The sequence below is a fragment of the Sander vitreus genome, chromosome 12 (assembly GCF_031162955.1).
Source record: "Sander vitreus isolate 19-12246 chromosome 12, sanVit1, whole genome shotgun sequence".
In the NCBI taxonomy this organism is placed as follows: domain Eukaryota; kingdom Metazoa; phylum Chordata; class Actinopteri; order Perciformes; family Percidae; genus Sander; species Sander vitreus.
The window spans coordinates 12489643-12512986 of record NC_135866.1 but is presented as its reverse complement, the minus strand read 5'-3'; the positions used below and the strand labels follow the sequence as shown (position 1 = coordinate 12512986).

The 23344-nt window shown below is 40.3% G+C and overlaps 1 protein-coding gene across 2 annotated transcripts in view; it reads right to left on the bottom strand.

The window, feature by feature from the left end:
• The window catches only part of LOC144526406 (laminin subunit alpha-3-like), a 55946-nt gene extending 32917 nt beyond the window's left edge, over positions 1-23029 (bottom strand). The window contains exons 1-16 of one of the 2 annotated variants that reach the window (XM_078263874.1): positions 22513-23029; positions 21824-21976; positions 11773-11890; positions 10073-10191; positions 9800-9970; positions 9046-9146; positions 7749-7864; positions 6824-6942; positions 6292-6382; positions 4803-4934; positions 3220-3270; positions 3026-3073; positions 1767-1901; positions 958-1092; positions 380-514; positions 112-164 (exon numbers count right to left, since the gene is read on the bottom strand). In XM_078263874.1, the coding sequence (XP_078120000.1) occupies positions 112-164; positions 380-514; positions 958-1092; positions 1767-1901; positions 3026-3073; positions 3220-3270; positions 4803-4934; positions 6292-6382; positions 6824-6942; positions 7749-7864; positions 9046-9146; positions 9800-9970; positions 10073-10191; positions 11773-11890; positions 21824-21976; positions 22513-22776 (1941 nt within the window). In that variant the 5' untranslated portion in view covers positions 22777-23029. The remainder of the gene's footprint in view (positions 1-111; positions 165-379; positions 515-957; positions 1093-1766; positions 1902-3025; positions 3074-3219; positions 3271-4802; positions 4935-6291; positions 6383-6823; positions 6943-7748; positions 7865-9045; positions 9147-9799; positions 9971-10072; positions 10192-11772; positions 11891-21823; positions 21977-22512) is intronic. The other variant, XM_078263875.1, reaches the window with a different exon arrangement.
• Positions 23030-23344: the final 315 nt, after the last annotated feature.

The following is a 23344-nucleotide window of genomic DNA, read 5'->3' as shown; positions in this document are numbered from 1 at the left end:
TGGGTATGTTCAGAAACTGGTGTCGTCCGACGACTTTCGCACGCAGAAAAATCTAGTGAAGATAATTTCCTCTTCTGAAGCGTCCAAAGAAGTTTATTGAGAGTAACATACCGTTCGTGGATCAGTGGCTTCAGTTCCTGCTTGGTTACACACACTGATAGGGGCTGAAAGCACAAAATGAATCCACAACAAAAACATTAGTAAATCAGCAAATTGTATTGTTACTTTCTGCAGCGGACTATCAAGCATGGCTTAAAGGTAGTAAAATATTTTATATCAAGTGGACATTACTAAACCATGCCATATTAAATACCACTGGTCTAACTGCTGCTCCCAATATGACTTAATTCATGAGTATGATGGTTCCTGATGTGGTTACCTGAGCACTGGGGGAACCTGAGTCCAGAGGCACAGCGGTCACACTGCTGGCCCACCACCCCTGGGAGACACAGACACTGACCCGACAGTGGGTTGCATATGCTGCCGTATGAGCCTTCCTGTGAACATTGGCAGACTGGGGACAGAAACAAGTTGAAGTAAGAACCTCAAATGTAAGCCTGTAGTTTTATCATCATAAGGGTTAGGTGAATCTGGTATGAAAAAAGGGTTTAAAATGAATCCTGTTTTTTTTCTGTTTTCCAGAATCTGATTTCCTTCCGTGATTCCCAGTTGTCTATTCTTGGGAATATGATTCCCTAGAAGGAAGAATATATTTCTCATGCTCCAGCTCTCTGAGAAAAGTTGTGTTATGCAGAATAGATTAACAAATAAATGCGGATGACAACATAGGGTTTTACGGGATACTGTGGGAGAAGGAGCATGTTTGCTCCACAGAGTCATGAGAAGAGGCCACAGTAAGCCCAGTGAAACCAGCAGCAGCATTTTTTCCACCAGCACTAAGATCTCATGCACACAACTGGTCTATCTGTCGTGGTAAGAGGGATCAAAGCCACTCACCAGCACAGTCTGGGTATCCATAGTAGCCTGGTGCACATTCGTCACAATCCTGTCCCGCATAGTTAGGAAAGCAAACACACTGGCCATTTGGACTGCACACACCGTCAGCCACACCAGCCCCATCACAGACACACTCTGGAGGAAGAGAAAGAGGGTCATGAGCTGCTGCTTTTGCAAATTTGCACAGTTAGACACTCCTTATTTCTTATTAGAATCAAAATAATCAGTTATCATTCAGTTTGTATCTGTATAGGGCTGCAGGGTTCCTTAAAATCTACATAAAATCGGTTAAAGAATACTTTTAAAAAAAACATTCATTTATATAAACATTGTGCGATTGTTAAAATTTCAGCTGGTGAAAATATAAAAAAGATTCTGTTGGTGTGGGCTACTCAGGAAGTCATTTTAGAGCCTCAAGGTTCAAGTGTCAAAGGTCTTAAGCATAGAGTTTAAAATTGCCTAAAACTTAGCCCTGCTTGAAGTCTACTTGCTCCAGAAACTAGTGTGAGCATGTTCACGCAGAGAAAGGGACACTTTTGTCTAACAATCAAGCGAAAGTTCGCCGGACAAACTGTTAAAATTCTTTACGCACCAACCCTTACTGTTTATCTGCAATTAGTCCAGAAATATCACTACTGGCTACATAGCCATATGGAAACAAATCCCCATTTCCTTTTGTGACATGCTGTCTTTGTTTACATGTACATCATAACCTCTCGTGGCAATCTACTTAAAAAATAAAGGTCATGTTTAATAATTATTTAGACAAGTTACACTAAATGCTCGTTGGCATGGTGATTCTTTCTCACCCCGACAGTTTGGGAAGGAGTGGTATCCTTGGCGACAGCGGTCGCATCGCTCCCCCTCCACACCCTGACGGCACAGACAGCGACCTGAAGCATCGCACACCCCGTATGCTGTCCCTCTGTAGTCACATATACACTCTGTGCACAAACACATTAGAAATGTTTATTTTAACAATAAAAGTAAACCAATTAAATCCTAGCTAATAGAAATTCAAATGAGTAACCCAGTTGAACCCTGAAGCCTGCTTATAAATGAGACTAAGTTCTTTCTTTGGTCCAGCTGAATAACAGGGAATGACAAATACTTCCGTCAATTGAACTATTCTCATATTGTGGCACACAGTGGTACGGCTACACTGGTGCTCACGTCTTACCAAGCCTCCCTTGGTATTGGTATGTGAATAGACTTGGCACTAAGACAGGACAGCCACCAGAGAGACTTACACTGCTTTTGCCCCTAAGCAAAATCAGCTTTTCTAAGGCTGCTGATAAAATTCCTTCTCAGTCAGCTCCCAGGGCACATTCTTCATACAAGTTAAAGGAAAGTTATTGTTTGCTTAGATTCTCTGACAAATTATAAGACAGGACTAAAGGTCTTTGTTTTAATAGAAATGCCATATTACTAATAATGTGTTTTCCAGCTTGGGGGAAACCAGAAAAGGGAATTTATAACAACTAATAATAGACTGGTTAGTTCTCACAGTCCCAACTGACTATTGCTATCATGAGAGGAGGGAGGCCACTTGAACTTAAATCCCCAGCCGACAGACATGATAATTTAAGACCATCAATTTTGCTCAACGATTGCAAGAGATCTGCTTTCACTGAGCAGCAGATTTACTCATTCATTTCAACCGTCGCATTCAACCCATAATCATAATATAGGCCTACTGCCAGTTGTGTTTTCATAAGGCCTACAAACATTGTCTGACCTTAAGTCGTGTCTATATACATTAAGCCTTTCTTGACTGCCCCTTGCCACATGTTAACATCACATCATAACATTTAACTCTACAAAAAAACAAGTCAGACTTAGTGGTACCTTACATAGTCCTCCAAAGCACTTTTTATCAACCAGGGCTGCCTGGAAGTAAATGTGACTCAGGTGACATAAAAGTAGAGGACTGCCCTGTAAAAAAGCTCTTAAAGAGGATTCAGTTTCATTCTTTTATATATTTTTTTTAAATACAGTAATGCAAATGAGAAGAAGCAATAAAAATGAAAGAATAGTAGCACAACATATCATGTGTAATCACACTCACGCTGACAGCTGGGTGAGCCGAAATAACCCATAGGGCAAGCGGTGGGCCCTATCCAGAGAGAAAGGAAAAGGATGGAGAAACAAAGAGGAACTAAATAGGATCAACAGTAAAAGCATTTTAAATGATTGTTTAAATACATCTGTCAAGCTAAATTGTGGTATGAGACACTGCAACATCTCGTTGATTGAACTTACCCACAATAGGTCCTGCAGGGGATTTGGTGGTCGTCTGGTATACGGGATATCCTGATTGCAAAGGAAAGGCAACGAAATTAAGACATCCACTGATGGGAAACGGTGATGAAGTAAAACCCCAAGTGTCAACTTTATTTATCGCAGTGGGGCATTGCTTTTGCTGTAACATTTAAAATTGACATGAAAAAAAAAAAACATAAACAAGAGAATGCAATGCAGATAGAGGCAAACATTATTAAAGGAATAGTTCAACATTTTGAAAAATATGCTCATTCACTTTCTTAGTGGTTTCAGTAACTTTAGATAGAGCCAGATAGATCCAGGCTTGCTGTTTCCCCTTTTCCAGTCATTATGCTAAGCTAAGCTAACTACTACATATCTAGCATTAACAGACAAAAGAGTAGTAGCAATCCTCTCATCTAACTTTTGGTAAGAAAACAAATAAGTCCCAAATAATTTTAAGTGTCAAACTCTTCCTGTAACATTGTGATCCCTATATGTAAAGAATCATAGCCTACTACCAGCAAAAAACTAAATTGACTTTGATCTACTGTATCACACAAAACAGCAGAGAAGAGCCTGGAACCCAGACAGCCTCCTAATGACTGTCATGCATGTTTAGACAGTGTGTCAGTGCTAACAACCTGGAGATGAGAGACCTAGTTTTAATAACTTCTAGTAATAAATCTATCTATTGCTCATAAAATGCCAAGACGTTTTCAGTCTACAATTAATTTCACGTTATGTGACATAAGAAACATTACACCTGGGGCAGAATACAGATGTGTCATGTATTATAGCTGAATAAAACAAGCATGAATGTTAAGGATGATACCACAGGTCAAGCAAAGTGGTTTACAGTGAATGGTATAATTAGGATTAGGGAAAAATAAATGTAACTCTTTACATGGATAGGGTGCCTCTCTATGACCCATTATATGGACTAGTTAAACTAATTCAAGTTAAATTTAAAGTTTGATTACATTTTTAAAGTTTAAAGTTTGAGTGACCGTCAGTTTAGAAGTTCAAATTCCAGGAAAACAGAAGCTGAATGCTGTAGCAAGTTCAACTAGAGACCTTAGAAAGGACTTATGTCAGTCAAAGACTGGAAGAACAAACTACTCAAAAAGATGGAAGATGAAAGACTGGGTGGCTTATCTCTGCGCCCTGGCAGACACCTGAGTCTGTAGCCAGATCAGAATGAGATAAGATGGGGAAATTCTCCTTGTGTGTCTAATATCTGAGTTTAAGATGAAGGTGTGGCATGTGGAACAGTTAGTCAATACTGTAGCATGTGCATACATCCTCCTGCATGTACATACTTCTTTGATTATATAATAATAACAAGTCCAAAAAAGTTATATTCCTCCCTCAAGGGGAAACCTGACAAAGAAAAAAGGGGGAACATGAAACTGATTCCAGACGTCAAAGAGTGGACTCAGTTTCACCTGACTGTGTATACCTTGATACACTGAGCTCCCAAACACAAACATTTGTATCTGTTGTCCATGATCCAAAGGGACAAGGGTAAGGATAAAGCTAAATTGGGTATCTTGTATGTGATAAGAGAAAAAGAAACTTACGAATGCACTGAGGGTAGTAATAGTATCCCTCAGCACAGCGATCGCAGTTTTCTCCAGCAAATTGTGGCTTGCAGATACACCTTCCAGACCCCATTTCACAGCCGACTGTAGTCCTTTCATCACACCTGCAGGCTGGTGGGGTTGCATGGTTTCTTTATCAATTAACATTTACAGACAAATGTGCACCTTCAGATGCATCGATGTAGACTTTTAACATGGACATCCATATGCATAAACACCTTACAGAATTACTGGTTGTGGCTAGGGTTGGGTACCGAATTCAAGACTTTTTAGGCACAGACCAAATTGCCTATAAAGTATCGAGTATCGAAAAATGCCTCGTCATTCAATATCCAATTTCAATACCTAAGGAGTAAATCGCATCAGCGTCAGTGACCCAATAAGCATGCAGCATGCTTCTACCAAGATCTAATAATGTTGGGGATTGGCTGTCTAACGTTACACGTTGTAGAGACACGCAGGAAAAACAAGCATAGAGATAGGATTCACGAAGTAAATAAAACGATTTGTGCCGTAATGTGTAATGTTGTAATTTCTTTTTGTTTTATAAAATTGGCATCGAAAAAAGTATTGTTTAGGAACCGGTATCGAAGTCACGGTATTGTTATCAGTACCGGTACCAACATTTTTTGAATGATACCCAGCCCTAGTTGTGGCAAAAACACATTTACTGTACATGACATAAAATATAAGTTACAAGCTCAGAAAGCTTTCAACTATTCTATCGATCATCTCAAAATGAGAGATCTCAGAAGAAACAATGATTATTGAACCTTTAGTGACTCTGCTTTTGCAAAAACAAACACCTTCTTCTGCTGAGCTGACTTAATTGATTTTATGGATTTTATGGTTTACTTTTCAAAGTGCTCAGGGCAACCAGTTTAATTCCACTACTCTCTAATGTCCAAACACAACTGGCAGCTATTTATATGGCGAGCAACAGCCAGGGACCATTAAAGTAATGTGAACAAGAGCAGAGCCCAATTTAGCAATAATATAAGCAGTGGTGCCATTGGTGCTTGTGCCATGATGCCATTTGTGTCTGTCTCAAACAAGACAATGATGCCTCTCTGTGAATATAACACTGTTTTGGCTTCACTTGTTCGTCATACATACTGCAGGTCAAATACCTACATGGTGAGACGTTATATTTCTATTACATTATCTAGTGCTATAGCCTGGAAATTTGACAGATGGCAAAGTTCAACCCTAACAAGTTATATCCTCGTAATATGCTTTCATTGCATTAATTGAAGCAGCTGCAGAAACTGATTTGAACTGGTACCTGAAGAATTTATATCCATTTAATGTCATTTCCACAACCATGTCTAGCGATACAAAATGAAAACAAATTGCAGCACTTGCACACAATGATCAAAAAAGGAAGTAACACAAAAAGGAGAATTTAAAATTGTGCATTACAATGTTACATTAAATCAAGTGGACAAACACAGAAAATGCAACTCACGTATGCATCCGGTGGGAGACTCAGGAGGTACTCCATAAGGTCTGTAGAAACCTTCAAGGCATTGCTCACAGTTCACTCCAGCAGTGTTGTGCTAAAGAAGAACACACAACTAATGTGTGAGCCATAATTCTTACATAATGAGCACAAGAGTCTTCATTAATCTGTAACTTAGAATCTCTCACTTAAAAAGCACATTGACGCATTTGACAGGACACAATGCTTTCATACACTCTTGCCTCTGTATCATAGTCCAGAGGGACGCTTACACTTATCATGAATAAACACTTAATAAACTTTTTTTTGACGAAAGAAAATTAAACAAAATCAATTTCTTGGAGTAGTAAGAGCAAATGGAAAAAGTTTGTTTCAACATCACAAACCCAAAATGGTGCAGCAGTATCAAATGCTCCATATAGGACTCAATAAAGATACACACAGACAACATCGTATTTTTTTCTATAATTTTGTATACCTTCCACCTCTCCTACAACCACACACAGGAATCAGTTTAGACTTGACATGCATTTCATACCTGGCAGTTGATGCACACTCCTCCTCCGTCGTACCTTCCGAAGGTGTCTAAACTTGCTCCCCTCTTTTCCACATCTTGGTCATAATAACAGTCAAAGGCATGGGAGAAACACTGGCAAGCTGAGGAGGAAACCCCCGAGACAGACGCACGCACGCACGTGCACACACACACACACACACACACACACACACACACACACACACACACACAATTACTCTATACACCTCAGCAGACTACCCCTGTCAGTGTTTAAGCACCTTAAGCTACTCATTCTCCAAAAAAGAGTTTTAAGTCTGGGTGTTAAGTATGAAGAGAAACTATAAAATCCAAAGTAAACAAGAAGGCGCATCCTCTTCCTCTATACCACCCCTGTCTCATTAAAGTTTATGAGTGGTTAGGGTGCATTTCCACTGCATAAGTGCACTAATTAGAGTCTTCTTCATCTTTCTCTCTGTTTTTTTTGGGGCTGCAACAAGGTCATTTTTCATGAAGGTAAAATTTGCCAACAGTCCAAAGCAATTAGATTCCAGTTGACGCAGGCTCTGCTGGCTGACTGGGTGGCTCGCCGATAAACTGGCATTGGGGACTATCTGGCAGGCTGGCGCGGGCCTGGCTACCTGGCTGACTAGCTGACTAGCTGACAAAAAAGCTGTTATCCTGGAGCTAGTATAACAAAACAGCTGTTATCCTGGAGCTAGTTGTGCATTGTGCTGTTCTTCATACATACCATATGAGGAATGTCCTCTCAACTATTCAACTGAGGCTCTCTACAATACCATAACAGGGCATCCACAACAGGGCTTAAATATCAAGAGGACACTTCAGTCCGCTCTGGGGGCTGTAGTTTATGGAGCCAGCAGCGTGGAGAGAAGCAGATTGTGGTTTTGTTTACACACTGAATGAACCATTGTACATGTACACTTACGATGACACTCATTGGAGCTGTCAACAGTCGCGACACGCCATGGCTTCTGGTTAAAGCCTGGACAGCAGCGGTCACATGTCTCACCACAAGTGTTGTGTTGGCACTCACACTGGAGTCTACAGACGGGAGATACAGAGACACCTGGATTTAGTAATACTCACATTTTAATTTGCAACAAAACCAAAACTTTCTTAAACTTACATTAATTTATTTTGTTACCCACTTGAGGGCAGCAGAACAAGCTGTACACACAGACATATTCTTACCTTTTCAAAGTGTTATGGCAAACGCTTGTCTATTTATACAGCGGACACAACATTAGCATTCATTTGGAGTCAATGTTTCAGATAACCTGATGAATGTAAGTCCAACATTCTACTTTTAGCTCTTTTTTGGTCTCTACCAACTCCTGAGAGTAGTATCTGACTCTTTAGCTGCCAGCTAGCTAGTGCTAACTTTGTCTGTCTGTCATTTGGTGCTGGGCAAGTATCAGCGCTGTTTTCTGAAAACAGTGAGAAAGAACCAAAACAGTAAAGCTGTGAGCCAAAAAAAAACAATACAATGAGCTGAAAGACACTAAAACGCTCTGTATTGCTGAAATGAACTGCAGAGTCAGGTAATAATTTTGTGTGTTTGTCACTCCAAACAACACTTTTCACATTATGCAAAGTCATTTCATCCATTGTTAATATAAAAACATTGATAGGAGCAGCTTTAAGCCAATGGGAACATTCATTTAAAATGCCCAAGTTGGTAGTAAACAATAAAGCAACAATGAAGCATCCATGAATGTTATGTTATTCTGTTATTTAGCTGTTCAGAATACAGAGGGCAACAGAGCAGCACTTTATCACACATCTTGCCCTTTTACCAACTATTTACAACGTCACAGCCAGTAAACAGAGTAATTAAAATAATCTGCTCCCCTTTACAATGGTGATGTCAATGTAAAAACATATGAGGTAATTGTCCTTCCTCAAAAACAATTCACTATCACTAAAATCACTAGATCTGGCAGCATTTCTGTGGTCTTTGCCTCTATTTTTTCAGCATTAAGTCATCTCAGTACACTGTTTATACACAGAAGCCCATTGTACAAAAAGACTATTCACTGCTGTTAATGAATAAACACATGAAATGGATTTACTGGTTGAAGCTATACATCAAAGTTAACTTTTAAAATGCTTATTAGGAACCGGTTCAGGTTATAATTAATGAGTGATGAAAAATGCTTTAACCACACACAAGTATTGTGTCAAAAATAATAGCATTGCATAATATTAAGAACATTACTAACCTCTTTGGGTTGTCCTGGTTACGCCCCCCACCACACACGTGCGCATGGCCATGGCAAACACAGCGTCCACCAATGCTGATGTCTTTGATACTATAGTAATACTGTCAACAAATAGGGGAAATGTTATCACCAGCTACATTTTCAAAGTAACAGCTATGTTATCTGCAACATCACCCACACTAGAACAAATGTCTGACTTTGCTTGTCAGAAGAAGTGAGTCACACGTTTTGACTAGTAGAAACTTAAACCATGATCCATGGGCCAAGGCTAGTTTTATGAGGTGAATCAGTGCGACAAAAGAGATAAGATACGAATGAACAGCTGACATCACTGAGCTATTCTCAGCATGTAAAATAAAGATGAATTAATGAGCTGTTTTGGACATAAATGCTGAGGATACATTTCTGGAATTCCATCTTTAAGAGATTTACTTTATACAATTTCACTAAAGCTATGTTACAGGATATATTAACATACATTATCCTGCTGTAAGGAGAAATGTCATATTATGCACCTGTAGTCCTAGCTGTCTCTACAAAAGGAATTATTATGATGACTGGACAGACAGATATGGCATTAGGCTCTGACAAGGATGAATGTGTGAGATGGGGGGAGCAGGTCAGTGTGTTTGTGTCAGCAAAAAGGAAGCTGGAGGGTAGGTGGGTCAGAGTTGTAAATGTGGCTTGCCCAAATGGGAAACAAGAGTCTGCCAGCATGACACCTTTGTGTGAGGTCGTACAGTATGTGCCTCACCCTGCGTGTGACGGTAGGATCTCTCTGGGCCTTAGAGATCAGGTGGCCCAGCAAGGTGTTGGTGCGGAGAAAGCGCAGACGAATGTTGGTGGCCTTTGTGAAGTCCTGCAGCACTGGCGAGTAGGTGAAGTTTTTGGACCCCGGCCGACCGTTGACCAGAGACACCACAATCTAGACGTCACAAATGTATTTATTTCACAAGATTGTTTCTGATACCTCATAAACTATCACAATTTTGGTATAGTTTTCCTAGAACTTAATATGATATTTTACCTCTCCGTTCTCCAAAGGGACGATCCGTGAGTAGTCTGTGGTGCAGATCTGGTCATCATCATGCACTATACGAGCATTGGGGTGCTTTCCGAACTTTTCAATACACTCACGCTTTGAATCTGCCAAAAAGAAATGTTTTAATTAAAAGCCTTTTAACTTCTCACCCCATATTCCATTTCTTTTTCATTTTAATGTAAAGACAATAATATTATCCCATGGATGACTTCTGTAAAGCTACTCTCTATCGCCAATTATTATAACACACCAATACTTAGTTACTGAAACAATGACTGTTGTGTTCAGGTGCTTGCAGTCTGATATGTAAGAGACAAATGGATTTATCAGGATTTAAAAAATGAAAATAAGTTAAATATGTAATGTTTGAAATTTCTTGCATCGATACGTGTGTTTTTGTACTATTGTTATTTGTACAATTATAGGATGAGTAACATCCAGTTACAACATTTGCGAAAAAAGAAACAAAGCCCAAAAAAAAGCATTAAAACTTAGTGAATGAATGATGAGAGTTGTGGAGTCTCTGCACGAACATGAACTTGGATCAAGTAAAAACGATAGCAAAGAGAAACTCTTATATTATAAATCTGATGAGTCACAGCTGTGTCTCCTGGCAATCTGTGTGCACAGGTGCCTCCTGGATATTAGACTTCACATCTCAGATGTGCCAATTCAGTATGTTTTCAGGTGTGAAGTTCAGGTAATTTGGATATTGTATGAAATAACAGGCGTGGAAATTAAGTTTGAAATATACTGCATACCACCACTTGCCACTTTTTACCCAAAATTTACCCCCAAAGCATAAACGTTTTAAGCCTGACATTTATCCTGGAATTCATTCAATGTTCTGTGGTTACTTCTGATTTCCTCTTTTTTTCCTCACACTTCCTGTCTTAAATTCTTAAGCAGGCTGATCATTCTGCCAGGATTAAATGTGCGCTATTAAACAAATTATAATCTATTCTCACAATGGGTCTTTTTCAGAGCAGACATTCTGACTTGTCATGGCAGGAAAGACACAGGCGTAATTAATAACGATAATAATGGCTACATTCCATTCAGCAGTGCCAGTCTTGTACTCTACATGATGGATTTCTGGCATAGTTTAGTGGGTCATTGTTAGTTACACCTGTGCATTTCCTTAAATAGTCATAACGTCTGCCATAAAAAAAAGCATTTTTTTTAAAACAAAATCTGCTAATTATGATTTAACAATTGTTTATTACAAAGACAAGACAATCCCCCATATCTGTGTTTTTGTGATTCTAACAAGATTTTCTTAATGAGTGGTTGCTGCTGTTATGTTTTTGCACTGTACTTCTTATGAATCACTTTCCAATGTCTTCTGTGTATTCCAAACACACCATCTGAACAGAAATCCTGCTACCTCGTGCAATAAACAAAAAGTGTAAAAGCTGTCATCAAGTAGGGATCACTATGGAATTGTACAGCCGATGAATAGCAGACATTCATTTACAAGAATATAATTTACTTAAAAAATACAAACATGCATTCCAGATTTACTAGATTAACCTACAAATCACTGACAGTTGGGGAACTGGCAGGTTATATGTGTAAGCAACTTTTACTGTTGATTTCCAGCCCAAAATCTGACCATCTGACTTGGTTTTAAGAATACAATGAAAATTGTAATGTTGCAAAAAGACAATCACATAGGAACTTACGTGCAAAATACTGCCAGGGTATGAAGGTTCTCCCGTTGTCTACAGAGCGCTCGAGCACCCAGAGGTCAGGTCGAGGTGAATTAGCAAACTTGAGGAGGACGTACGCCACATGGAAGAGCTAAAAACCAGAACACAAAGAGCAGGCTAAACAAAAAGCAGTCACTGCTCTAAACGGATTTTGGCATTATGATGTAGTTTCCTGTGCTCTCATTGCTCTATCAAGTAAGGCCCTAGTCTTGGCCGCCAGCTCTGACAATACCCTTATTTCCTTTCTTGTGAAAGCCGGGGCACAACATCAGCTTTGTTGTTGTATCTCTGCGATCGCCACAGAACTAACTAACTTTAATTAGGATTTTGCAATCACAATGAATCAGGACCAAGGCCTCCCACTCTGAGTTTTTATTCTCTCAGCTTGACTTCAGCCCTATCTGTGTGGCCAGACAGCAATCAATTCACCAACATTTGTTAGCATAAAGTCAATAAATGTGGTGCAGGTGCAGCCAGGTTAGTGAAAAGACATCAGCTAAGCCCACATGATCTGTGTCTATTCTCTGAACTCTGTATCATCACCTTTCATCAGAATATACAGTCCATACAAGGGCAGAAAATGATGCCAATGATTGTTTCTGCCAACACTGAGCTTTCTGTCAGGCTCAGAGCAGTATGTTTCGTTTGCAGTTCATCAGCATCCTCATCAAGCCCTAAAAGCGGGTGACTTCAGCTTGATTGAACATTGTACATGGAAAAGTAATTTGTGATACTCAAAGCTGTCTTTGTTATCATCTGGCATGGACTTGGCGTGGCTTGGAATTTAAACCCTGTGACACCAACCTGCACGTGACATCTACAGTGTCAACAAAAAGCCTCACCTACACCTGACCACCACACCCTTGTCTTGTTTCTGTAATGCTGAAACAGAGTTTATCTCCATTCAATTTCAATGTTGGCTTAAATCCAAAAGCAACATTTATTTAATGTTTCAACAACAGGGTACTATAGGCATATTTGCTGAGCCTATAGTACCTGCCCTCAGGATTGAAATGATAAATGAAATAAAAGACATTTACAGACTGTCTTCTCTTTGAGAAAGAGGAAGGCAGGCCCACACTCGCCTAGCATCCCTCAGCGCCTTGATGAAAACCCCCAGCGGGCATTTGAAACATTCAGATTGTCTCTCCTTGGATTAGGCAGGGAGCTATGCTAACACGTATAGCAAAGCAAAGAGTATTGGACTGTGTCAAGAAGGATCCACAATTATCTTGATTGATTTCTCCCCCCAACCCTGAAACGTAACGGCCCGAAGTTCAAGGAGCTCTTGCGTTGATGGATTGTGAGAGAGCTCAGAGGTCAGCTGGGGAACTGTCTGGCCATTTTTCTCTGAAAACTGTCAACAATCCCTGATAACAAAAAAACAAAATCATTAGGTTGCAAATAGCCTTTTTTGACTGTCCTTTAATCACTCAAGTCAATGAGTAAAACAGTCAATCTATAAGTAAATAAAACAGCTTAAAACACCTCTTTCTGAGCTCAACTTTAAATGGGGTGTGTCTTGAAATTAATCAGAACACACTTCCACCCACATGCAACAGGATGTGCAAAAAGGGTTAGGGGGCATGCAAACAAGATGTGGGCTGTCATCCATCTAAAAACAGAAGCAAGGCTTTTTCAGAGGAGCTGCCTTCTATCAATATGCTGGTTCCACTGAGGAACAGGAGGAAATTTAGTTCGCACGGGCTGTGATGACGTCAAGGGAAGGCCGGGGAAAGGGAGGCAGGAGAGCAAGATGGGGGAGGGTAAAAAGGGTAGGGGTGGCTAGAGACGTGCTGGCTGGCATCCGGACCCATCTCAGATTCCAAACATAGCGCCACATTCCCCTTCCCTCCAAATGCCCCCAAAGCAAAGCATGCCACTGCTTTTGGGAACCTGTCACAGACAGCAATGCGCAGCAGTAAAAATCTTCTCCACCACTTGTTATGGGTACAGATAAAGATGGTAACAACAAGAGATTCTCCTGGTTTCCAAGAAGGATAACAATGTCCTCACCCATAAAAGAATTCCATTGCTGTCCTGGTACAGTACAGACACCAAAATGTATGCTCTCTGGGGATTTGTGGGGTTGGCTAGTGGCACATTTGCAGTAGTCTGCAAGTCATTCAACCAACATGTTTTAGCACACATTTGTTTCAGAATGGGTGAGGCTTTACCTAGTGCTGGCTGGGTATCATTAGAAATACTGTTGCCAATATGATAACTACGATCAGACTAAATCATTTGATGCCAACCTTTTGTAATGGACATTTCACTTACTACTAAAAGCATACTGATGTTTGATACCTTTGCCTACTGGTGAGGAACGGTGATACTGTTCTGTGTTTTGTTTACTGTACATACTTAGAAAAATTGTAAAGTATTTTTAAAAATGAACTTTAAACTTAAATAAATCAGAAAACACTGAAATAGACAATCCGACCACTTCTTATTTACTCTCACTCCTATGAAACTGTGTAAATTCATGCATCCAACTTTACTTAATTCTCATCTAGCCTGACTGTGGTGATGCCATTCACTGTGGTATCTAACACTGACTTGATGCCAGTAACTGAGTGATGGTGAGAAGAATCCTCCGGAAACAAACCCAGTGAGAAACAGACAGCATGATCTTGGAAGACAGGGCCAGTCCTGGCACGGCTTCGCTTAATTTTAGGCCTGTCTCTCCAACTGTGTGCTGCCAGTCTAAACAGAAACTCCTGAAATATGTCCAGCACCTACGTATTGTTTGCAGGGAGCCTGAAATACTGCGATGGTATGCTAAGCGCACCAATGAAGGATTCCAGTGGCGTACAAAGACATGAAACAGATTGCCAGGCTTGTGGCAAACACACTTGGAATAACATTTGAGTAGAGCAATCTTCTGCCCATCCCTGCATCTGCAGCCCTTAGGCCCTCGACAACAGTGTTATGCCAAGATGTTTAGTGTAGGAGGCTGTGGGTGGGTGTCAGAAAGGTCAGGGGTTGAGCTGTGGCAGGTATGAACTGTTTGACACGTACACTCTCAGCCTCCCCACCCCATCTCAAATTCCTGACCTTGCCCCCCTATAATAGTGTCACATATACAAGGTATAAGTATCCAGACCTCCTCTAACCTTCCAATTAACACAACATGGCAACACAGTCAACCAAGTCCCTCATGACCAAACACCATTTTAACAACAGCATATTTCACTTGTTGCAACGTGTAAATTCTTTCTGAAAAAACACACAGCCATACTCACAATCTTTTGACCCCTGGCATTTCATACCTAATGGGTATTTGCGTGTGTGTTATCATTTCTGGATTATTGACCCCTGACCGTGAATCTGTACAGTTTGTGTGTGCACCTTGAAGTGTGAACTGCGGAAGCACTGCTTCACTCTGGTAAGCAAAAACCTAATTCAGTTCAGTTCAGTTTATTCTTTGTCCCAGAAGGGCAATTTGTATGCAGCAGGAAGACATCACATGGAAATATACAACACAAACCACACAACAGAGTTATGTTGGGGACACAGTGAAAGTAATAATCAATAATGATAATGAAATAAAAAAAGAAATACAGGGGTAATTAAGATAAGCAAGAGCTATCACCTCCTCTTAGCTAAGTTGAGTGCCTGAATGGAACGAGGAATAAAAGAGTTTTTGTATCTCTTTTTAAGAGCCATGGGAGTGCTAAAACGTAAGCCAGATGGTAATAACAGTAACGTATTCTCCGTACAGAGGGTGAGTGGTGTCCTTGCAAATAGACATGGCTTTTTTTTAAATCTGTTTGTTGAAAATGTCTGTAAGGCTACTGAACTTCACACCCACTATCTTGCTAGTCACATTCACAATTTTTTTTAATTAATATTATCATACTGAATGTTTAAAAGAAACGAGACTACTGTTAGCAATGTGGCGACGTTGTTAAGACCATTTCAAATAATATATAAAACGTGTACATTGGAAATAGTTACCAACCCTACCTTTAAGTCCTGTTCCACCATTGACAATTTTAAAACAAATTTAAAGATCCACCTTTCGCTTGTAGTTTAGTCTAAGGCTGCCCCATGGCAAGTCCCCTCTTATTTTCAACATCCTCTTATTGCTTTTTAATGTTTTAATGTTGTTGGTTTTGTTCTATTTCTCATAACTTCCTATTTTATTACTTCGACTTTGATTTTATCATTCTACTTCTTTTCTTTTTTGTTGTTTTTTCTTTACTTTGGTTTTACCAAGCTCGTTGTTTTAGGTTTCTATTTTAGTCGTGCCTTCTCTGCATTATTGTTTTATTGTATTATTTCCTTTGCTTTTATGCACCTTTTATTTCTTTAATCATGTATACCTGTACTGAGGCAGATCCTAACCCATCTGCCTAGATTGAAAAGCACTTTGGGTCTACTCCTGTTGTTTTCAACTGCTATATAAATAAAACTGACTTGACTGATTGCGTGACCCTTTGCCAGTTGCTCCTGCTGCCGTGCCTGCCACGTGGAGCTCTTCAATTATAATCTCTTTGTATTAATCAAATGAAGTGTACTGTAAAGTGGACTGGTTAGGAATTTCTCCCAGCCTTCTCAATCAGAAACTATAGTGCCAGTGATTATTTCATAATCTATGTATTCAATATTATAATGGTATTGTATTGCCCTAATAGCAGGTGTTGTGTGCTACCATGTGAAGATGAGATGTGTAGACACAGTACATAACATTTAAACCGTATATCTAATTGTATCTGTTGTTAGACAGGCAGGATGTAAGCTAGCAATCTAACATCAATAAGTACATTTTCCACAAGTGCAGTCAAGAAGCAGATATTAAATATCCTAATCCCAAATTCCAACCAAAGGGCACCACAGAGCCAAGAGGAGTAAATCTACAGTGAGATCAGAATACTGACGAATAGAAGCCTTCTCAGCGAGCTCCTGAGAGTCAGTCTGATGTGAGATCAGAGGAATGAAATTCAAAGGAGAGGAGGCATCACCTTCTGTTGGAGTGGCTCAGCCCTGCCAGACAGAGCATACTGCAGCACAGTGGGGTGGACCAGTTGGCCTCCAGTTTGTAACAATGCAATGTGCAACTGTTTGTCTGTGTGCAACAGGTGGGTGATGGATGGGGAGAGGGGCAGTCTGGTGTATTTTTCTCTGTCTCCATGACAGAATTAGTTATATGGTGACAAAGAAATGTTGGCCAAAAGTCACAAAAGACTTGTAGGTGTAACAGAATACATAGAGTATATACAAGTCTTTACTTGTAAGCAATCTTCACATTGTAAAAGCCTGAGGTGCAGCTGTTCAAAAATTGTCTGTTTGCTTTTCTACGTTGAACACAACACGTTTGCCTGTTTATGAAATGTCATTATTAACCTAAACAAGTGAGACATTTTGTATTTTCCAATTCCTTTTGTTAGTTACCTTGCACACAGCTGGATTCTCGCAATATTGTGTGTGTGACGGCCAAAACTGTTCGTTCAAAACAACAATAGCGGATGTAATACACAGATGGTTCATCCAATCACCTTTTGAAAGTGCCCGCCCTTTTCCAATGACGGCTTCTTAGATGGTTCTGGATATGTTAGCAATACTCTCGATTCAATTATGACTTTTTGCTGCAATTGGTTCAAGACCAACATATTTTTTTTACTTAAACACATTGAGCACAAAACATAAAGATTCAAGATTTCAATGTTTCAGTACAAAATGTGTAGGAAAACTATTGCAATATTATTCTGATGCAGTATTTCCTCCACCTCTTGCTTCACTTCTCGGTGTACTACTATTCATGAAACTGTCTTTTCAAACGGGTCTAGGAAAACTTCTGCTCTCCAACACATCCTATTACATCAATGCCTGCGTCAGTAAACCTCAAACCAATGATTAGCATTTCCACATATGACAAAGGCCTTAAAAAGGTGAACAGATCATATGTTAAACCCCACAAGCTTTTCCACACCGGAGCTCCAAATTTAGGAGGAACTGCAGTCCAACACGCCACAGTGATGCCAGACTGCTATGCTGCTAACTAGCACAAGGTGTAGTAGTAAATAGCTGCTGGATGGCCTGGCGCCTCAGGCAGCCCGGCTAAAGATGGCCACTTACATCACCTCCATCGTCACCACAGCAATGGGCACATGTCTAACAGCCAATCATGTCTCTAGGGTCAGACTGAGCCAGCTGCACTGAATGGACAAATCTTTATTATCAAGCATATACAACAAAATAAGATAGATTTTCAACTGAAATGTAATATGTTCTTTGTCTCAGATTACATATTCAAAACACATGACACCTCAATTAGGATTATAGCCTCCACATATTTGCTAACCACCTGTTGTATGATTTGGATGGATGCAACAACACACAAGCGCGCACATGATCATACATGCATGCACGCAAGCAAGCATCATAAAACAAGGGAAAGTGGAATGTTTTCAGTCTGAGAATTGTGTGTTTTCTGTTTAAGTACTTTCTCACCACCAAATTACACCATCTCTCCATTTTTACCCATTTATCGAGTGAAAAGAGAGGGTCAGGTCACTTTCAGAGAGGCTTAAAAAGAACCAAACCTTTGTAAGAGTCTGAGAGCACAGAAAGGATGTCACACAATACCGTCTAGAAGGATTCTAACACAAAAGGGGGCGACAGCTGCAAATAAAACATTCAGACCAACTTTGGCGGAAGGTGGACCCCTGAGAGAGGGGATTTGGTTCCAGGGGAATGTCTCTAAAATTGAGTTCTTTTGAGTTGAGTTGTGAGTTTTGTCTCTTGACGATTGCAGAACTGTGAGCGGTGCCAAAGCCATTGCATTAACCTGAACCAGATCATGTCAATGTTCTTGCACTTACTCACATCCCCTACAAAGTAAAAAGCATGTATATCTAAAATAATAGCATGCTAAGCAAATAACCTATATTGCACAGATAAACAACAAGATATTCGGCAATGAGTCCCAATAAAGCCACAGAACTACCACACACACCACAACATCATCATCAACAACAACACAATAAACACCTGTCACCTACAGATATAATCCATAGCTTTAACCTTCATATAACATGCCAGTTAGATACATTGAACATCAATCCAGCAACTAATCAGAACATCATTTAAACCAATAACGTCTGCTGTTCATTTAGCGACTGACGCCCACAAATCAAAAGCAGCTCAGTCTCATCAGATGAGAGACCGAGAGCAGTAAGCCCTGGTATGTTTGTCTCACATGGTCTACTCTGGGCTCACTCAGGCAGATAAGCACATGTGGTCAGGGCTCCTAAAATACATTCCCCAGAAAAAAAGTAGTGACTGGCTGTTTGATTTGTGGTGTAAATGTTTACCAGAACAATGGCTTGCCTACTGTGTTCTGTAAATAGTTTAACAGGGGCAAAAGTTCCTGGAAAAGTAGCCATGTATGTTGGTGGGCACAGATATCTATAATGGGATGGATAAGAAAGGTTTTACTGGTTCTTGACATATAGATTAACAAAATTGCGAAGAGATAAACACATACAAGGCAAAAGCTGTTTTAGTGGAAATCATTTAAGATATGATCTGTGCTCACACAATTATCTACTTACTTCAAATTCACTAATTATGAGCCAAATTATTCTAGAAGTAAACAAGGCATTTATGCCAAACACCATCTTTATCTATACAGAAGCCAAATGAAGATTATTGAGGTCATTTCCTGACTCAAGGTTGGATTTGTCATGGGTCACAGGTCAAAAGCCAAGAAATCACAAAAACAGGTCAACCTGCTCGCATTGACCTGTCTGGCACAGGCCTTGTTCATTGGAGATTTCTGAGCTGGAGGCAATTTAGAGAGTGATCATGTCACTAGAAGCAGTCAGCCTTTGGGCTGGTAAATGAAAGTCCCACCAAGATTTGAAGATAAGTTGCTTGAATGAAAACAAGACTAACACTACTGCCCTGCTAGCAGCTCTGATAGGCTGTACTTAAGCACAACGGTGCTTTGAGCTTAATGCTAAAATCACCAAGCTAACATGCTCACAATGACAATAGCCTACACAAGTGCTGAGGTTTAGCAGGCATACTGTTTACCATGTTCACCAGCTTAGTTTTTGAGATATTTCAGTTTGGACCAAAGTGGTAGACCCACAGACCAAACATCGCCATCCATAGAGCCATAGGCTCCCGCTGGCTAAACATTTTGGAAGGTTTTATTTCTAATAATGCTCAAAATTGTATTTTATGCCTCGTTTTGGTGTATTTTCTCTGACAAACTATTGAGTTCACTTTTGGTCAAATTAGTCTAGCTTTAAACTTGGCAGACGATGCTTCAAACAATCCTCTATAACCGGAAACAGCTCTGTCAAAAAGGCCTCTCTCTTTGAACCTCACCATTTTAACATAAACATCAACTATGCCGTTATCTAAAATATCTACTGAGAGGTATATAGACAACAGCAGAACAGCCACCTGTGTTGGTCTTGAAAGAAACCACAGAACCCATTCAGTCGGGTCTAGCCCACATAGTTCATTTATCCTGTGGATTTGAAAAGAAATCTACAAAGCTACCAAGCTTCAGATGGAACAGTCAAACAACTTGACAGCTCGAATGCATGAGATTGCATTTGTAGGTTGGAATAAAACCTAAAAAAAATTTTAGGACAATGCCTGAAGAACAAAAGACTCCTTTCAGTCCCAAATCATAACCTATTTCAGATATAAACAGCCTTTATCATTAAGTAATATATATACACATTCTGTGGTTCTTTTCTCTCAATTTAGGCTTTTTTATTCTACTTATAGAGGAGTGCTTGAATGTTGAGTTTGTTGATATGATCATACACCAGAGGTTGGGAAGCTGCCAACTAATAAAGTTCTCATTAGTAAATCACAAATCTTCCCCACACTTGCCAGGTGTTTTCTCACAGCATCCGTTTTTCTGCTCTGAGGATTTGAGTGCTAAAACAACCATATGGCATGCAATGGTGACGAGTGAGCACTGTTTACAGTCTTGGTGGTTGCATCAGATACCATGAAGAGAAAAATGTGTGACAGGTGTGTGTGTGTGTGTGTGTGTGTGTGTGTGTGTGTGTGTGTGTGTGTGTGTGTGTGTGGTTGAGGTGGTGGTGTTAGTAAGGCAGTGTAGGGTGTTGTGCAGTTGGTAGTCACCATCAGAGATCTAGCCACGCTCTTTTTAGCACACCATAATACAATAATGCTACTTTCCCGGCTCCGAAATAAACTGAGCATTACCACGTATTAGAGTCAGACATCCCTACAGGCTATGCATGTGTCCATCCTCATGTAAGTGTGGACTATATTTAGCCATGTAGGATTTTTGCTCAGCTCAGTCTGCCTTAAAATAGAGATAGAAAAGCCAACAACCATTGTCTGACACAGAGCCCACTGGGAGCCAAAGATGCAACACGTGTGGAGAGGAGCTCTTTTGTTGCTCTCTTTTTGAATGAGGTCTGCTCCACAACTGGTTAAAACCCTCTTTGCACAAGAGGTCAAGGCCTCCATCTACACTCTTCAAATTTGATTTTACATCCTTCTGATCCCTAATCCAGAAAAAGAATTCCTCTCTTTCCTCACAGTAGATAATTGAGTGTAAGGGTGCAATTTTATGGGCTGTGAGCCAAACCCCAGCCAAGCATCCAACTGCAGGACATTATTCACATGATCACTGTCGGCTGAGGTGATGAAGGTCAAACTGAAAACATAATCGTGTAACACCTTTGGAATATTTGTGAATGAAACACCGTTAGTCAAACAACTTTCTTCCGAGCATTTCCAAAACACATAAGCAGTAGCAAAACACAGCACTGAAATAGAATATGGTGCAAAATATGTTGCAACTGCACAGCAGTGAAGGTGCTCTGCAACCTCCCACAAACGACATCACTCATCTCACAGCAGCAGAGCAAAGACCAAGGCAGAAAACGTTCCTTCTCTTCCCTCTGTAACATTCAGGTGCTATATTTAACTGTCACCACACAGCAATCATCATTCACACTGCAGGTAGCAGCAGGTAAACAGCTGTTCATAGCAGAGTATGGTATGATAATCTCACCTGCCCAAGGTCCAGGGTGACATTCACCTCGTTGTAGTCCAGTCCACTGGAGAGAGGAGGGCTCTGCCACCAGCGCTCTGTCCCATCAATGGCGTAGGTCACCGGGTGGGCTTTGTTTGGGTCAATGGAGTTGCAGTAGTCACAGAACTGACCCTAAATGGTGTCAAATTGTTGGTATTCAGAGACATACACACCCAAATAATTGCAGAAAACCACATGCGGGAGACAGGCACTGGCAAATAGTATACTGTAACCTATTGCAAATATGAAAAATATTGCAAACACAATCCAATCTTTTTTTTTGCTTTGAGGTTTTTGCATGTCCATTTCCAACTGCTGTAATGTAGGGACCATCAGAAGAACTCAAGAGGGCACAAGACCTGTTGAAAGGGCTATTCCTTTGGAAAACTCAAATACAACGGTGTAAAACTTTTTCTGACAGTTGTACAACTTGGCCATCGCAGGGATACTTGTCAGAGCTTTTACAAAGACAACATTTGTAAGCGAAAATTCATAAAAACAGCTAAATATAGGCATACTTTCTGTCAATAGTTATATATGGAAACTAACTTACTGTTAACTATATGTATCCAGAAACAATGTAATTTCCTATTGCAGTGTCTTCATATTGTTGTTATTTACTTTTTACGCACGGACCGAACGTGAGATCGCATCCAGTTTTTTCTTACCTGTATATTTTGAGTAGGATGTCCGCTGGTCGGTCCTCCGACAAGCTTACAGTATAACTCATATCTCGGTGTCCCAGCACCATCCTGACCGCAGGTTGCTGTGGCAGAGATACTAGACCCATCAACGAGGTTGAAATACGGAGGACTCAAACTAAAACCTGTTAAGTCGTTAAAGCTTCCTTGTCCATTTGCGTCCCTGAAAAGTGTTACGGAAAAGGTAAAAAAGACAGCGAGGAAATGAGCCCCTCTCATCCCTCTCGCCATGTTCCACGTTAGAGATCCCTGTAGAAGCCGAGAGCAACCCGCAGCGTGCAGGTCTTGTCATCGAAAGATGTCCATGAAATGCGCCAAGGGGGCTGCGCGAGTTCCGCGCTAGGGTATTTTACAGTGGCACGTACGTCCGCTTATGTCAATGACAAAACTTTAAGTTGGTCTTCTACTATTAAAGGTGTGCTCTCATTCCGCCGCATGTTTCCAAACTAACAACGCCAGCTTTCCGTCTTCCTAACCAAGCTGTGCGCCACTCTGGAGCTATCAGGTGTCAGGCTGTCAGGGTGCTCGATGCTAATCTACCGAGTGGGGCCAAAGGTCTCCTGTCACAGTTCCCAACATGACCAATCTCTATTACTTAGAAGGTTAAAACTTTTTTTGTATTTAGTCACCGAGAGAAGTATTCTGTAATTTCAAAGGCATTTTGAACAGGCTGTCACTTGTGCAAATACAAAATGAAAGGTAAGAGTTTGGTTATGGAATGAAATCAAATTGTCTAGCCATATGATTAATAGGCTATAAGATGGTTAAGAAAGCTTCAATATGCATACTGTCTGATCTA